Here is a 17,865-nt window from a genome sequence, read left to right as displayed (position 1 = left end):
TGACCTACATATATAAATAATATTTATCATTAACTTCTGATATTTCTGTTTTAGTCATTCATAAAACAGAAATTACACTTATGTCTCTACACATTAAAGGCCCACAATCTATTAGGTACATTAAAACCCAATAAGTTGTAACCTTAGTTGATCGCTTTGTTTTGAGCTTAACTTAACAGAAAACTCACAACGCATAATTATACACATATAAGCACGTATAAATAAAAATTGATCCTACGATTCTTCTTCGAAACATAAACTTTTACACACTGATCTTAGCTCGATTTCATCATTTGTTTACATGCAACTATGATGATTTAAACAAGGGGGACTCGCATTTCGGAAATACTTGCCCCGAGGGACTGTGCCTCGACACTAGTATATCTTTTGTCCATTATTCTCCCAATCCTCTCTCTTTTTCCCCAACTTTCCTTTAAAATTAGAGTAGTCAGTTTTCTACATTCAAATAAACGACATACATTAGCTACCTAGGAGTTCGTCCTCTAGTTCTAGAGTGGGAGGTCCTATAAATTGCCCTATATAGATTTTTGGTTATTTAACTCGTCGAAATTCGATAATACTGTCGTAAATTAATTTGTTTTACATTTTTCGTCAGAGTGTTGATACATCTTAGATGCCGGGACTGTAAAATCAATCATTTTATTTACTTTTCCAAACTTTACTTTTTATCATGGATCCAAATGACTTTTTTAATTACAATCATCCACGTACTGTTAATTTACTATCATTTTGTAAATAATTTTTTCATAAGATTTATATTATTTTGTTTTGTTTATATTTATTTTTTGTTGTTTTAATGGTTATAGATTTTCATAATGTAAGTAGGATGATTTATAGAGAAGATTAAATGTTAAAACGCTCACATCAATAAAATAATATAGATATACCAAGGAAAATGGAAAAAACCATGACAAATACTTGTATGAGACGGTCTCACGTGTCGTATTTTGTGAGACAGATCTCTTATTTGAGTCATCCATAAAAAAATATTTTTTTTATGCTAAGAGTGTTACTTTTTATTGTAAATATCGATAGGATTGACTCATTTCACATATAAAGATTCATGAGACCGTCTCTTGTTCAAAAACAATATATTAAAAACTTCACATATATTAAAACATATTTGCTCAAATCATATAAAGTTAGCACCCATGCTTGCCACGTTGAATTATCTTTACTGGTCTCTCTATGGATTCCACAAACTCTCTGGATCCAATCATTTAACCACTTGGCTATTTAATTTCTTAACACAAGTATAAATAGTAATGCAGAAGAAGAAAAAATAAAATAAAATAAATTTGGCACTCACATGATCAAGATTGGATTTTGATTTTAATTAGTCAAATATTTCTTATTGCAATAATTTTTAAAAAAATATCGTGAGAATAATGACATGATACATAAATGATAATACACCTGCATTCAAGCAAAAAGAGACGAATTCCAAGGTCAGGATAAATTTAGGACCAAATAGATGACAAAATTGTTTTTTTCTTGATTCAAAATGTGCCTTTGTTCAGATGTCTCGAACCAAGTTTAAATCTGAATCAAAACTTTAGATCACACATTATCATGTGTTTGAATCGATAATGATTCCCGAGCCGGTCATCATCCAACAGGTGACAACTCCTTCCCTTTTCAAGAAAATCAAAGTATAACCACGAAATCAGGATCATAATTCAAATGTCAAAAATCCCGTGTTCAAAAAACAAGAAGAGGTGGGGAAGTAAAGGAGGTCCACAGGTGGAAACAACTAACATGGTGGTGGAATGGCACCATTTCTTGCAGACAAAAGGGTGGGGCAAATGAGTGCTACACAAAAACAAATCCCATGAAACTGACAGACTAATCAGAGTTGGATCTTTACACTTAAAAAATAACTATACTTAAACATAGATCATGTATTAAAGCACTGCTGCTGCTGCCTCCAGTTAGGGACAAATACAGTTTCATCCCCTTCTTTATCCACTAAAATGATTGTTCTAGTTTTTCCTCATTGTAAAAGCATTATTTATTTGGTGGGTCTGGTGAAGAACTTGGATCTTATTACAACTGGGGGAGCAAAGACAATCTTTTACTGATTCTGTGCATGGATTTCTTTGGTGTTTTCCTCTTTTAAGGGATGTGTATGTTGGCATATAAAAATAGAAAGGTTTCCGGGACACGTGAACTTATTCGGTTTTATGTTTGACAAAGGACATGGGTTATATGGAACAAAGGTATCAAACCTGGTCGGATTAGATTAAGCAAAAGCAAAACAAGAGGTAATAAACTAAAGTATTTTTCATTCACTAAAGAGATTGAATTGACAGATATAAAGAAACTAATTCTCCAGTACCTCAACAGTACTCTCTTCCATTGCACTTTGTGAATTCAAAAGTTGCACCATCGACACGAACAAGCGTAGAGCTCATCAAATATATGAAACACTTCATAGACAAATTTATACGATGTTGTAGCCTTATAAGTCGACAGGTATAAGCAATTGTAAATCACTTCTACTTCGATGTATATCATTCCTATGGCACGTAACTTTTGGGAGAGGTCACTAAGTTCGTGCCTAGCTTTAAAATTACCGTAGCCTAAAGAGGATATCTATTGAAATAACTTCAATCCATTTCACCACAAAAGGAATATTTTTCATTGTGAAGGGCTTATCGTGCTTCTCCAAGTTGTAGACCACCTTACCCACATTTGGTGGTCGGGTTGTCTCTTATTGGACAAATTTGATTGTGGAAATGCCACAAGAGGAAGAGGGCCCCAAGAAAAGCAACCAGCAATATGCTAGGAATGAAGAGATGTATAAATTTTCTGACTACGTAGGTGATAGGTTTAATAGAGACAAAAGAACCGTGAAAATCGAACCACTAGAGGATGCCGACAACCACAAGTTGAACGATTGCGGCAGACTGACATTGGATTCATCGTTCAGTATGATAAGACTCGTTTTATTTAATTGACATCGATGTAAAGAAAATGAAAGTGGCATCATGATGTAAAAAGAGGTCCAGTCAAAGGTCAAACAGAAGGTGAATCTTCAGGAAATTGCCTGACATAGTCGAGACCGCTTCATAATTTGGACATGGTGAAAAAGAAGGCTAATGGTGATACCATCTTGGATCATATAGACAGTGAAGAAAACAAGAACTATATTGTGAAGCCAAATTAGAAATCGTCTTTAGACAAGGCTCCTCGAGGACATCAAATGGGATGGTATGGTTTTAGTGCCAACAAGCCAACAAGGATTGCTGCAATCGAGAGATTGGCAGGGTAAGCGCAAAAAGAATGTTGAGGGAATTGCTCCATAGCAGTTTGAAAGAATTTTCTAGCGAATGATATTGAAAATCTAGCAGTTAGTAAATGATTGGTGAATCCACATAATGAATAATTTTGGTACTCCGGAGATGATTGATTCAAGAACACAACATCAACAACTCAAATCCTGTTTCTCTTCCCTAAAAGCAACAATTGTAGCATAAAATTTAAGATTATTATAACCACAGAATCGCTTCTCCAAAACTGGAGTTCATTATTCTATACATCTCTCTCACGAATAAATTTTGCTTAGCACCTATAATTTATGATCATCCATCATCCCTTAAACATATTTCATGCTGTACATAAAACTAACCTCGAGAATGTAATATAAAGCATTCCGAGCAATATATAGAAAGCGGACCTGACATAGTTGTCATGCCATGAAAGTCTTCCAATCACAAAAATTAAGAACTGAAAACTTCACTCTTATGTGATGACTGTTGGCTGCTCCCTTCCCGTAAATTCCGCCAGCTTCGATATAGACAGCGCAAGATCTAAGAAAAGAAACAGACAAGTCTTAACAACTGCAAGTAAAACCCAAAGAGGTTCATAGAAAGGATCTGAAGTTAAAAATCGAACCTATTAAAGGTTTCAAAGCTATTTGTGCATCAATGTTGTGTTTAGATGAGTCTGGCTCAAATTGTTCAATATATATTCGAACAGTAGCGCCAGCAGAACCAGTACCCTACAATTAAGATATTGGTTACATTTTCCCATGAAAAGAGAGCAAACGTAGCAGTGTGATTCAGAGCAACTAGTGAAATGAAATAACACAGACCGACAATCGAAATATGATCCTCGATCGATCGGTGAAAACAAAACGAATGCCTTGCTTGGAAGCAACACTTCCATCAACCTGAAGAAATTTAAAACTTTCATGTTACTGGCTAATAGTTCTTTGATTACATGAGAGAATTAAGCATAGAAGAAGCTTCAACTTACAGGATCAGTGTATGTGAAGTCATCAGCAAATTCGAGGATGTAGCTTCCTGCAATAATAAATCCCATTCAGCATCATCTAAAATACTTGAGCAGTTCTAGAAAATTGAAGGCTCAAAACTTACCGTATGTATCACCTGCCTTGCTTTTAGAAATTACATCTCTAAGATATTCTATCATCTTGTTGGCCCCCTCTGATTCACATTCCTGAACAGTAAGTGGTTTCAGCGCCACTTTGGAATACGTAAGATAGAGATTAAACAAAAGATGAAAATTATGCTGAAAAAATGAAGCATGGAAACACTGACCTCATAATCATATCTAGAAAAGAAATTCCTCCCATAAGTGGCCCAATGTTCATTAACAACATCAGAAACAGAAATCAACTTTTCCCCTGGTTTCTTGTCCTTGTTTCGAGACGCAATTATTGATAACCAAGATAAAACAGCCCTGTCAGAGATCACTACTTCAGTGGGAAATCAAGGTAATACACATAAAACCAACACGGAAGACTCAAACGAGCTTTAGTGAGAAATTTTTTCACAATTTTGATGTGAGTTATAAACAACAGCATGGCATAAATCTCCCATAATTATAAACTGTAGCATGGAAGGTAAGCGGAAGCTAGTAGCAAAGTTTGCTTCAACATCTCGAAGTAATTCTAAGAACAGGCCTTGATCTGCCACCATGATTTTTATTTAAAATTACGAGCATTTTACTCCAAAAACACAAATTGAAAAAAGAGAAGGAAAATTTTCAAAATGCTCAACCAAAGAATGTGAGAATAACAAGCAATATCCACTTCTTGCCGTTTGTAACCCATATCTTATGTCCATAAATAAAATAGACCAACTATTAGATCCTCTTTATCAAGGGGTGAATCATTCGAACTGCCGTGCATTTGAAAATCTGCATCTTGATTGTAAATGCATAAATATAAAAAAAAGCTATAACATTATTCATGTATCTTTTAGTGGTTTCAATGAGCACCTACTAATAGAAAATTTTGGGGATCCATTATGGGATTTCCAGAAAACCATACTCTGACATTAAAAAATTCCAAACTAAAAATTATTGTGTATGAGAATGTCAGTACCATATCCCATCTTTCTCACGTATGTGGTCAGAACCTGTTCCGAAACTTTCTTCTCCACAAATTGACAATTTCTCTGCATCCATTAGATTCCCAAAAAATTTCCAACCAGTGGGCACCTGAAATCAAAAGCCTATTCGTAAGCACGCAAATATCAAAACAGAAGAATTCCACTCATGTTGCTACATTTCAGCAAGAATCGACTAGATGTAAACGTGGAAGCGCTGAACCTCGTAAAACGGAAGATACAATTTCTGAGCCACGCGATCTAGAGCACCACTTGTTGGCATGGAACGAGCCAATCCCTATAAAACACAGAAGCTCAGTAGTGGTGCGCATCACTGAAATAGATAATTAGAGTAAAAACCTTTTGCAATTTCCAAACGGCCAAACCTTTGGGCCATTTTTGAAGTACGGTATCGTTTCTTGGGCGTTGGCAGCAATGACGGCAACAGAATCTGATGGAGTAACAAAAAATTCTTTTCCAAGAATCATGTTTCTATCACCATCTCCTGAAAAGCCATAACCATGAAATATCATGATATATTTTCTCTACTTAAAAAGATATTTTTAGCAAACTGGCGTTCTATTCCTCTTTGAAATGAAACGTGATAAAAAGACTGGAAGTATATAGAAATAACAAATAAGCTCACTTCCAGAACATATGGAAAACTCTTAACAGTTTTATTTTATATTTTAAAAAAAGTCGTAAAAAATTAATTTATTGCTTACATAAATATACATGGAAAAAGAGAAAAATCCAAAATTCCCCTTTGGATTTTCTCTTTCTTTTCTTTTCCAAATTTAGGAACCACAAACTTTACGAGAAATGCTTGAAATAAGCAAACAAACATACCATCACTTGCAGCTCCAAAATCAGGTCCATTCTCAGCGTACATTATGTTGACCAAATCCTTAGCATATCTTTTTGAGAGGGGGAAACTTACTGATCAGTTATACTTTTGTTTAATGTTATATTGCATATATATAATATATTCCAAAAACATCATTTCTTACGTAAGATTAGGATCTGGATGACCGTGTCCGAAGTCTTCTAATGGCACTCCATTTGAAATCGAATCCTGTAATATGAAAGGTAACTTAAATCAGAGAATCATGAGCAAATTTTCTAATATTGAGAGTTAAAAACTCAACGTTCATTGTGTACCAGGCTAGCTCCCAGCTTGTCCACGAAAATTGGTTTGGCATAAGCACCAGAAACCGCATGCATGGCGTCAAATGTAAACCTGGATTGAGGATTTGAAGTCATGGTTAGTTTGTTTATTTACAATACATCATTCAATCTGTGCTCTATCAAAAAGAAAACTACATAATAGGAGTCGGTGGTGGAAATAATCAAAAGAAAAGAAACATTTCAAAATCTTGAGGCGATTGAATGGAGATAGGAAGTAAAAGGAGAAAAGGTATCACATCGAAGTTTCTAATGGAGAAAAACATATCAAATAGACCTTAAAAATGAGTGTCAGAAAAGTCTTCTTTAAATATTGTACGCACATATCATTTACCATGGAAACTCAGAATCTACAGCCTGCGTAATTGTAGGAATTTTTTAATACAATTAAATTGGATCAGGTCATCCAAACTATGGACCGATGAAGGGGAATATTAATATACCTGAATTCTGGCCTTGAAAGAAGACTCCTAATAAGTTCAAAATCAAATACATTCTGCAGAATATCTCAGAATACTGTCAATGTGATATGAGAAGAACATGATTATTCTACGAATACTTAGATATCCATATTTCAGGTAGCTCACCTCCATGAGTTCTAAATAATCAGATACTGGATCAACTACCTCTACGCTAAAAGTTCCACGGTCCATTACTCCAAGAACAGAGAGATCAACATCAGGAATGTCTCCCATTTTTATTTCTGAGATCTGCAAGAGATAGGCAAGTCAAATTCAAATGACAAACTGGTAATTTTTTCAACATAAATACGTCCAAATTTACCCTTTTGGATTAAATTGACTTGTTAAATTTTATTGAATCCCAACCTCAAATATGATCTCATATTCTCTGGAGCAGCTGGACAGGGAAGATCTTAGATGGAAAAGGAGAAGATACTTTCAGTGATTCAGAGATGGTTATAGAAGTACCACATACATGTTCTTCGGAAAGACTGGGCATTAAGGGCATGTAGGCAACGAATCGGGTTAAAAGTGAAAGTTGCAAGTGACGTAATTGAATCTCTTAGTCCTCTTAAACAACAACGGACCCTATATATTTATACATACATTTTTCATCTCAAGATCATTATGAATATAAGGAATTTGTTTAACAAATGACCACTTCATCTTCAAATTTAAGCCATAAAAATGAAAATTGCGAAAAACTTATAGATGTGAGACAATATTGAATTAGAATGACAATTCATGATTGTCAAAACCATCTTCACAAAAAAAAGGACATCCCAATTAAACAATCTTAAAATGAGACAGTTCTACAAAAGAAGGAATACAGGATCAGAAGCGTACAGAGAGTGTGTTTCCATAGATCTTGTCAGTTATGGACTCAGGTGCTGGTTGGCCACTGCTATAATTGAACTGCAAAATATTTATTTAAAAAAAAAAAAGAAACAAGAAACCAATTTGAATATGAGAATTTCAACTCTAAAACATGAGAACTGTTCATGCATAAATTACTAATAATAATACTACACCTTGATACCCCAATCATAATCAGGACCACCTGGATTGTGGCTTGCACTCATTACAAAACCACCATTAGCCTGTATTGTAAGATAAGTAAAAACTGTAAGATCCATAGATAGTGCACTTACAAAACGTAAAGTTATTAGTTAAAAATAGAGAGGACTGATAATTGCCTTTCTTTTCCTAATCACGGCAGAAACAGCTGGGGTAGACATGATCCCATCCCTGCAGTCAACAATTTAAGTACATGTAGCATGGTCCAGTTAACAAGTCATTAATGAAATGAAACATGTAATAATCAATACTACCAGAAATGTGGTGCATGAATAACCAAGAAAGAAAACATGCTTTCAATCACCTACGTCTTCCAATAAAGTAATCATTTGGATGTTATAAACCAGTATAAAATACTAAAATGCAGATAATAAACCAATTTCGACATCAAGTAACAGTAACAAACACTGGCTTATAATTTATAAATGATCTTTAAGAATAAAACTAGAGTGAAATTTCAAATCAAGAATTATATGACTAAAAAACTGCACGACCACAATTCCTTCAAGTACATCTAAGTACATTTAAATAAGAGAAACTAATATAATGATCCAAGTCAATCTTAAATGATCTTTAAGAATAAAACCATAGTGAAATTTCAAATCAAGAATTAGATAACTATACAACTATAGTGATACAATTCATTCAAGTACATCTAAGCGCATTTAAATGATCTTTAAATCTTCCAATAAAGTAGTCCATAATTTGGACGTTATAAGGCATAAGGTACAGAGAATAAACCAATCTTGACATCAAGCGAGAGTAACAAACACTGGCTCGTAAATGATCCTTAAGAATAAAACTCCAGCAAATTTTCAAATCAAGACTTAGTCGACTAAACAACTGAAAGAACAATCAAGTACATTTAGGTGCAATGAGATACGGGAAACTCACTTTCCAACCAAGATTTTACCAACGCCATTACCCGCGGCAATTTTAATAATTATCTGCAATTCAAGCTCACCAACTCAAAAGCTGGAAAATGAATACAATAATGGACAACTGTAAGTGGCGTATACTCGTATCCTTGATACCTGTGCAGCCTCCCGATTAAAATACCGACCATCACCCCCTAAAACCAAAACTTCATTCTTGTAATCCTCTGGTGGCAATGAATTAAACAATGCCTTCATTTTACAATCAACTCCCTCGTTAGAGCAATACGTAAAACATTAATTTACATTGTTAAGAAATTATCAAACCTGAATCCAATTAGCCAGATAGTTTTCTTGCATGAACACCTTCACCTAAAGGGAAAACAAATTAAATATTATTTTAGACCACCAAGCATGATCACAGGGGGTACGCCCCCTCATTAACAAACCAAAAGGAAATACCTTTTTTCTTAGGCCACTCGTACCGGTCTTCTGACCCTCAAATGGCTTGGTGGGCACACTCTTAATCTGAAAAAAGATACCCATAAAATCAAAAAAAAAGCACCTACCACCAAACGTCAATAAAATCAAGATCCCACTTCATAAATTCAACGCCAATGCAAAAATAGACCTTGAGCTCATCCCATTGAGCCACGGCGGTGGAAGGAGAAGAAGCGGAAGAGGCCTTAACTAAGACAGTAGAGAAAGAAGGTGAATTTCTCTTGAACGAAAGATTTGAGAAAAGAGTAGGATTGATAAACGTGAATGATCTGATGGGTTTAGAGATAGTAGAACCATTAGTGCTACAACTCCTGGAATTTCTCGAGGAGAAGAAAGTTGTTCTTGAAGTAATGGAATTCAGAGCCATGGTTTGGACAAATCGTCCCAAGAATCAAGAAACTCCACTCTCAGAGATCTATTTTTCGGTATTGTATTATCTAGGAGGAAATCAAGAGGTCTGGTGATTGAGAATTCTTGAAGACTACAGAGTAAGTATGTGCTTGTCAGTGTGGCTTGAGAGCATTGGGGAAACTGGCGGCCACAGGTACGAGGGATGACTTATCTTTGAATTTTATAGGCTTTATTGTCAGCCGGTCCACGTGAACCCTTTTGCTTTCTTTATTTCCCTCAAAGATATTTACTATCAATTATTATTATGAAATATATAAATCTCATTTGAATTTTTTGTGTGACCCAATTTTATATGTCGATCCATAGACATGTATACATACATAAAATTCTAATAAATGTGATCTCTTGTGAGACGGATCTATCCTATCGATATTCACAATAAAAAGTAATACTCTTAGTATAAAAAGTAATATTTTTTCATGGATGACCCAAATAAAAGATCTGTCTCACAAAATATGACTCATGAGACCATCTCACACAAATTTTTACTTTACATATTTGATATCATTGTTTCAAATTTTGGATGAGATTTTAATTTTGAGATTCAATACGAAACTTATCTCTTTAACTTATAAAAAAATCCACTAAATAAGAATTGAAATCTCATTTTTAACTTAGGGATCGATACCATACAAACGAGTTCGCCTCGAAATCTTCGAACATATTCGCGAGTTATTCGAGTTATTGTTCGGATAGTAAGGTTCGAGATCTCGAAACATCTGAGTGGCTCGAAATATATATATTTAATATATAATTATATTATATTAATAAAATATTAAGGTTGCAAATTATCGAAAAAAATATTTTTGACTCGAATTCGATTCGAAAAAAGTTCGAACATGTTCAATTTGACTCAAATACGATAAATTCAAATACAAATAAAATATTTATCAAATCAGCTCAAAAAGCTCTCAAACGACTTGTTTATAGTCGGTCCTATGATGAACCTAGATGCTCACAATCCCAACTCCTAAATCCAATAAAGGTCCGTTGAGAAAATCAGTCGGTACGGGACTCCACTCTGCACTTGCCCGACTTTCTTGGATGAAATTGAGTTAGAAACATAATTAGAGATTGTTTGTCTTAGCTTGTGACTTCAATTGAAAATGCACAAATCCGAATGATTTGTTCTGCGAAGAACATAAACAAAATTAAACTAATATGACATTTTGATCAGGAATGGAAGATAAATCATAATGTCACGGTCTCGTTAGGCTAACAATTGAATTTCCATAATTTCCTTAATGTTACGATTCTTGTATCCTTGTATCTGAATTTATATTAAATAATAAGGAAAGTGGATGTTAAGTAGTTGATAACTTAGTGAGGAGTAAATATGATTTATATATTCATAACAATAAAATATTGATTTATTAGTGCAAGGTTTCAATATTCATTGACATGTAACGAGGATAAAGCGTTGTGACGAAACATAATAAGAACTATAATGCAAGGATTGCTTAGGATTTTAGAGTATATGGGCCAGTGTGATACTTTTCTCTATGTATCCACATAAGATCCGTACAATCGACCATTTATGTGGGGCTTGTATTCTTAATTAATATTCAATTATCAAACAACAAGGATTAATTAGTGTAAACTGCGAAAACGAGTTAAAATGTTCATTTGGACCAACAGAAATTTCGACATGACCTCTCCATAAGTAGGACATTCCAAAATTTCAAGCCACAACAACATCAATATACACTCGAAATTAACATCAAGTTCACAATCAAACAAACCAATATCATACAGTCGCACTAGCCAGGACTAGACACAACATATCACAAATAATCCAAAACAACATAAAACATCACAATACAGCAACACAGGGCATCCCCCTGGCGAAAGTATCAAACTATCTGGGAACTCTGACACCAACAGACTGACTACTGGGTACCACTCGCTGACGCTCCACCAGACGCGTCAAATCCCCTAGAATGACCTGTTATGGCATAAAAAAAACAACCACAACATAAAAAGAAAATAGGGGTCGGACCCTAGTATGACAAACCAGTAAAATTATGACGTATATAAAAGACATGTAATAATACCAAGTAAATGCAATTATATGCGATGCATGAATGGTAACAATAGAATAATGGATACCAAACGGAGTCCAAACGAATAGCATCAACAACAGTAACAGTGGCAACCCGTGCCAGGAATGCAGCATCAAATCGTCGCTCATCCATGCACATAGTATCGGGAATGCGAGTAGCTAAGTCGCTCATCCCTAGCTGTCATCTGGGAATATAGCTAATATTAACTCACTCGTCCTTTTTATGACTCAGTATATATCTCAACATAATCAACATAAATCAATGTTAAATGAGTCAATTCTCAATATGTTATGTCAATACAATTAATGCATGAATGCATCAGGATAAACATTTAAGGCACATAATAGCAAAAAACATCCACTGGATATTCTCACACGCCAATATAAGCGTGAAAATAATATAGGTTTGAGCGTACCTCGACTACAAACTTATAATGCCACAGTAATTCTTAAGGACTTTCTAATGAACTCGCCCAACGATATAACCTACAATATAAATTCGTTATAAACTTCAATATACTGCATTCCAACCGACTAAAACAATTTAAATCGGAGCGGTTAAAAATTGAATTCTCGGCAACCTATAAACCCATTCAAAATTTAGAATTTCAAGCTTAATACCTCAAGAATCAAGGTTTAAATGCACAACGGTGATCTCACGGAGGTGGATCGCCGGAAAAGTCGCCGGAAATACTGTTCACGATCAGAAAACAATGTGGATAACAGGGAATAGCTTAATACTTCACTTATATAAACTAATCCACCAAGAACAACCAAGAATCGAAGCCAAAACCTTACCTAAAACCGGATCAAAGCTCGCACATAGAGGAGCTGGAAATAGGGCCGATCGAACTCGAAATCTTCTAATTCATGGCAGGAAATAAGCTAATAGACTGGAGGAAGGAGATTGATGGCTGGTGTACTATTCATCCGGTTACTGGCGGCGCGACGCGATGGCTGCAGAGAGAAGAGAGAAAAGCGACGGGTGCAAGGCAAGGAGAAGATCTTTCTGGATTGAGCAATCTGCTAAGCTATTTTATCAAATGGGTTGAGTAAATCATTAAATGAAAATGGATTGAGCCCAAAATTTAGGTATTGGGCTCTCATAATTTAAGAGTGACAATAAATCATTCTTCGAACCGAAATTCTCGATGTGAGTTGTTCGGATGAGTCACATGCCCAAGTTGATAATACGTTGATCATTAGACTCGTTTTCCATACAAAAGTCACATTGTCCAGTGAACTAACAATCCAAAACATTGTCCTTTTTTATAGTACTTCAATTAGGTATTCAATCAACTTCGGTATTCAATTAGTAATTGGTAACATTCGAGAAATCGAATAGCAAAACAATATGACTAATAAAATGATACTGTACACAATATGATGTAATATATATGTTGGGGGTATTGTAATTATCTCTGTTAGAAGAGCAATCGAATATTGGTGCTTGGGATGCTAAGCTTTGTGGGAACGAACCAAGAGAGGGTTGGTAAGAATGTGTGTCCCAGGGCCCACTGAGGGCGGGGTGTTGGAATTTTTCAAGTTCGCAATCTTGATTTTGGTGATAACAAAACCTGTTAATTATGTTACTAATGATCTACCTTAGTGTGCATCATCTCGGATCACTTACGAGATGTTTACATCGCAAAACTAAAGACTCAACTGATCGCACGAAATGAATCAGTTTAACTGATTACGTCAATTGAGCAGTCCAGCTGATTGTCCAGTTGATAGGTGATTCAGCAGGAAAACCTCAGAAGCCTGGCCAGCCGAAGGAGTGTTCAACTGATGAAGAAACCCAGCTGATCAGTCCAACTGAACAAGTATGAAATCAATTCAACTGACGAGTCAACTGATTTCACTAGCCCAACTGAAAGATCAGTTCAACTGGCCAGTTCGAAGCATCAGTTAGAATCTTTCAGTTATGGATGAAGACAAACTCTTTCAAGTGGAATCCAGCTGTACGTGGAGGTACAAAGCCATTACCCAGTCAAACGACAGTAATGGACGTTGCATCAGAATATTAAAGACAAAACGTTTCAGAAGGGCAGTCGAAAAGTCGAGACACAAAGTCCAAGAAACAGATTCAAGATGCAACGGATACAATAAATGAGTCTCACTGTACGATCAGTTTTTCCGCCTATATAAAGAGAAGATCAGTGAAGACTCAAACAAGAAGATACACAACACAACAGAGAAAAGAAAGTGCACGCTTCAAAGTCATATCAGCTTAAAGAGAGAAGCATTCAGTCCAGTCGAGGGAACTCTTTACAAATATATCAGCTTAAGATTAGAAGCGTATTTCTCTCAGTGTGTGAGAACATCCTTGTTCAGTTCTCACACACACACTCTCATCCACTTAAATACAGTCTTGCACAAAGACATTAAACTTATGTATGTAGTCTTTCTCACATAGACATTAAAGAAGTGTTGATTGGAAGGTGATGTCTTCAGTCTAAGTCTAGGAGTTCAGTTTAGGCAGTGGGTAAGTCCTAGCTGAGTGGGTTTGTACAAGGTGTTGTATAAATCAAAGTCTTCTAATGGATCCTACCCGAGGCGGTAGAGGGATGAAGTAGGAGCAGTTGAAGTCTCCGAACATCCATAAACATATATTGTATATTTAACTGTTTAACTATTGTGTTTTAAACTGTTTGGATCAGTTAGAGTATCCATTAGTTTAGTTGTCACCATAACTGAACTGATGAATGCAAAAACTAATCTATCCATTTTCGGTTATTCAGTTTACATAAGATAAAATGCTTTATAATATAACAGTCTTCTTCACGAAGGATTACTTTGAGTTTCTTCCGCTTGGTTTTTAACCAAATTTGATTTAATTTATCGGTGTTAATATTCTTAGAACACGAGCTATTGCAGCTCATTGGAAAATATTTTGTTTGAAGCATCCGAAAGATTGCTCAGCAAACGATCCTTCACGGGAAATGATTGTCGATTTTAAGAAGTATAACAGACAAAGTGTGGATCATAACAAGATTTCTAGGTGAAGAAAACATGAATAATTCATTCAGGCCCCAGACTAGGATAAAGAAATCTTAAATGAATTGATAGATACTACTCACACAAATAAGGTGCATATTCTTTTCGGAAGCCTATAAATTTAAAACTTCAAAGTTACATGTGCTTGATTTGAAGTAATTTTGGGATGGGTGATATCATGATAAACTTATCAGTGAGCGTGTGAGTAAAGATATAAGCACACTGGAAAAGCTTCTCAATGTGAGGACAACGTCAACTCGAAGAAAAGATCTTGACCATTACGTCGTGATCCGATGACAAAACCAAACGATAAATCCTACCAACAATATAAAAACGGTACATACATTTATAAAAAAAATATATTGTGAATTCTAGATCAAATATCAAAATAAGATATGATATCGAATGAAACTCGCACAACACCTAATATCCTCGGGGAAGCCTGGGTCATGGGTACTGGATGATCCCGGGTCATGGATTAGATTATGAAATGTTTTGGGCTGATCTGATAAACAGCCGAGCAAATGAATGCTCGATGCATCATCTCCCCGGGCTACCAGAAGCATGGGCTTTCAGACGAGTTCCCGGATGATGACTCTCTACCCGGGTTATCTCGATAATAGCACCTCATTTGAGTGCAAAGGCGTGTAATACCTTATTCTGGTAATCATTACTGTCAAAATCATATGGATTGACAAGGCAGAAGTGACAGTTTTGCGTGTCAGAGAGGTTGGTGTCATAAAAGCAGAGTATGGACAACCATTTTACCATAATTAGTAAGTGAACACTGAAAACAAGATCATCATTGATTTTCTTGATATAAATATCATGTTTGCTTAACATTTTGGAGGACACATAGATATTGCCCACGTTGTTTACTTTCTAGAATCATATACACCATTGGCACATTTTTCTATTTGCCACATTGGTTTTCTTCGTTCATCTGCTGATTTTAGCATCGAAGCGGTCACGTCGGACATCTCTTCGGTGCCCATTCACGTGGTTATATTCGTGTTTGAAGGATAACACCAACCTTTCTCTGGGAGAAAAGCTTTTATTTTGGACATATATCATTTTGCTCTCATCCATCATTATTTTCTTAACCCGACCCGGTGAAATTGCTTACGCATCTCACATCCATTTTTATCCGGTCACATCAACACCTCACCTTTATATCTTATTGGATCGACTCAATCTTTAAGTCCAAGTAAAACAAAATTCGAAAGATATAAAATAAATTATGTATCACACCGTTGACCCAAATTAGTGTTTGGACACTTAAAACGTTATTTTTGTACGAAACATGTCTGGAAACATCGACTCGAGGCTTTAAAAATCGTCATAATAATTATAATATCCATCAAAATATTACAAAACTTTTCATAAATGACTAAAATATGTGCATAAATATTTGGAAACCAGGACAACACAAAATGGGATAGTGGATTAGATTCACGCATTGATATGTCCGTGCATGGCCGGTGTTCCGACCTCCACCCGCACCAAATTTTTTCAAAGAGGTCATATTTTCATGATCTAAAACTTTTATTAAAAACTTTTCGGAAATTCCGAACCGAGTTTGTCCATATTTGGATTTTCCGAAATGATAAACAGTGGTATTTTGGTTGCCGTGAAACAATATACCCGATAAAATTTGGGGCAATCGACCAACGTGGGAAGTAAACTAGATAACATTTTTGAACAACTTTTATTTGACATTTGCGAGTCAAGACCAAAAACAATTTGCATGCAGTTGTAATAACTGGGAGCATGAAATGTAAGATCAGATTAGTTTAATACATGTTAAATCAAAGTCTCGCATGTTTTTCCAGGTGCTTGGATTTTTTTGGCTGCGAAGCTATCTCCCTCGCTGTTTGATACGATGATAATAACACTGCTTTAATTAATTTAATTATCTTTTGACGAGATATCTTTAAATGTTTTATTATTAATACAATTGTTTTGGAGATTAAATGTTTTATTATAATACATATTTATTGAATAAAAATCCGATAATCTTTCTTGGAAATTGCTTTAATGAGTAATTTGGTTATATAATTATTCTCATTGATATAAATTGGGTTTTCTACATTCAATTTTCTACACATTTAATGTCAGTCGTTATCTAGATGCTGATACATTTTTGGTATCGTTGACTTGAAGCATGATATTTGTCTAGCTATGGTATTGGGAAATCATGATTATTAATATTTTTAAATTAGAATTTTAAATTTTAAAATTTTTATAATTGAATCATTCAAGTTAATTTCGATTTAATCCAAAAATAATATATAAAAAATTTAAAAAAACTAGAAATGTGGCTCGTCACCATATGTCAATATGTCACACACCGTGTCAGCTTTCCCATTAAAAAATCTGACAAAGTAAAAAATGACGTCAAGTAAAAGAAATAAAATAAAAATTAATAATGTTGCAGCCATTAGCGGACAATTACAGCGTCCGATATTGGTGCAAAATGCCACCACTTGAATTACTTTTAAATATTTTTTAATTATTAATAAAAAAAAAATCTTTCTCCGTTATCATCATTATCGCTACTATTGATCACATCTAACTTACTGTTTTATGGATACGATCTCAAAGATAAGTACGTGTGAAACGATTGATCTGATCTGTATTCGTAGTGAAAAATAATATTGTTTTTGATGAGTTAGATGATATCAGAAATCCATATAAAAAATTAACTCGTGAGCTGTGTATATGAGACAGAAATACAAAAATCGAAAGCTAAACTTATTTTCAAATTTAAAAAAAAAAACAATTCATGACAAAAAAAAGGTAGGGTTATTAGACCTAAGACACAAGGAAATGTAATCAGAATCTATTTCTGAATATCCCGAGTTAATTTGCCATAAAAAATAAAAAAGAAAAAGAAAAAGAAGCTGTTCTTGAGG

The 17,865-nt window shown here is 34.8% G+C and overlaps 1 protein-coding gene across 3 annotated transcripts; it reads right to left on the bottom strand.

Annotated features, from left to right (window-relative positions):
* Positions 1-1,405: 1,405 nt before the first annotated feature.
* Positions 1,406-10,035, bottom strand: LOC142523643 (phosphoglucomutase, chloroplastic). Of its 3 annotated transcripts, XR_012814797.1 has the most exons (23): positions 9,608-10,035; positions 9,439-9,504; positions 9,304-9,348; positions 9,136-9,228; positions 8,996-9,048; positions 8,221-8,272; positions 8,056-8,124; positions 7,871-7,939; positions 7,151-7,273; positions 7,007-7,059; positions 6,540-6,618; positions 6,389-6,453; positions 6,228-6,295; positions 5,765-5,883; positions 5,602-5,676; positions 5,375-5,490; positions 4,587-4,728; positions 4,404-4,485; positions 4,282-4,328; positions 4,118-4,195; positions 3,919-4,024; positions 3,701-3,833; positions 1,406-1,655 (listed from the first exon to the last, which is right to left on the bottom strand). XR_012814797.1 is itself a non-coding variant. In XM_075627356.1 (22 exons), exons 1-22 carry the CDS (start codon positions 9,842-9,844, stop codon positions 3,766-3,768), a joined length of 1,905 nt encoding a protein of 634 aa, XP_075483471.1. In that variant the 5' UTR covers positions 9,845-10,035; the 3' UTR covers positions 3,449-3,765. The 3 variants fall into 3 exon arrangements, 2 of the variants coding, with proteins under 2 accessions (XP_075483471.1, XP_075483472.1); XM_075627356.1 differs by lacking the exon at positions 1,406-1,655 and having other exon boundaries at positions 3,449-3,833; XM_075627357.1 differs by lacking the exon at positions 1,406-1,655 and having other exon boundaries at positions 3,449-3,833; positions 9,439-9,506; positions 9,619-10,035.
* Positions 10,036-17,865: the final 7,830 nt, after the last annotated feature.

The sequence above is a fragment of the Primulina tabacum genome, chromosome 14 (assembly GCF_025594145.1).
Source record: "Primulina tabacum isolate GXHZ01 chromosome 14, ASM2559414v2, whole genome shotgun sequence".
NCBI lineage: Eukaryota > Viridiplantae > Streptophyta > Magnoliopsida > Lamiales > Gesneriaceae > Primulina > Primulina tabacum.
Note: the sequence above shows the minus strand (reverse complement) of the source record. Positions and strands in the feature narration are given on the sequence as shown.

What these genes read in the sequence shown, in the direction of transcription:
- LOC142523643 (XM_075627356.1), bottom strand. Translation starts at nt 9,844, where the DNA reads ATGGCTCTGAATTCCATTACTTCAAGAACAACTTTCTTCTCCTCGAGA. An exon ending in CAAGGCAGGTGATACATACG is followed by an intron (nt 4,329 to 4,403) that starts GTAAGTTTTGAG and finishes TTATTATTGCAG; the next exon opens with GAAGCTACATCCTCGAATTT. An exon ending in ACTTCACATACACTGATCCT is followed by an intron (nt 4,196 to 4,281) that starts GTAAGTTGAAGC and finishes AAATTTCTTCAG; the next exon opens with GTTGATGGAAGTGTTGCTTC.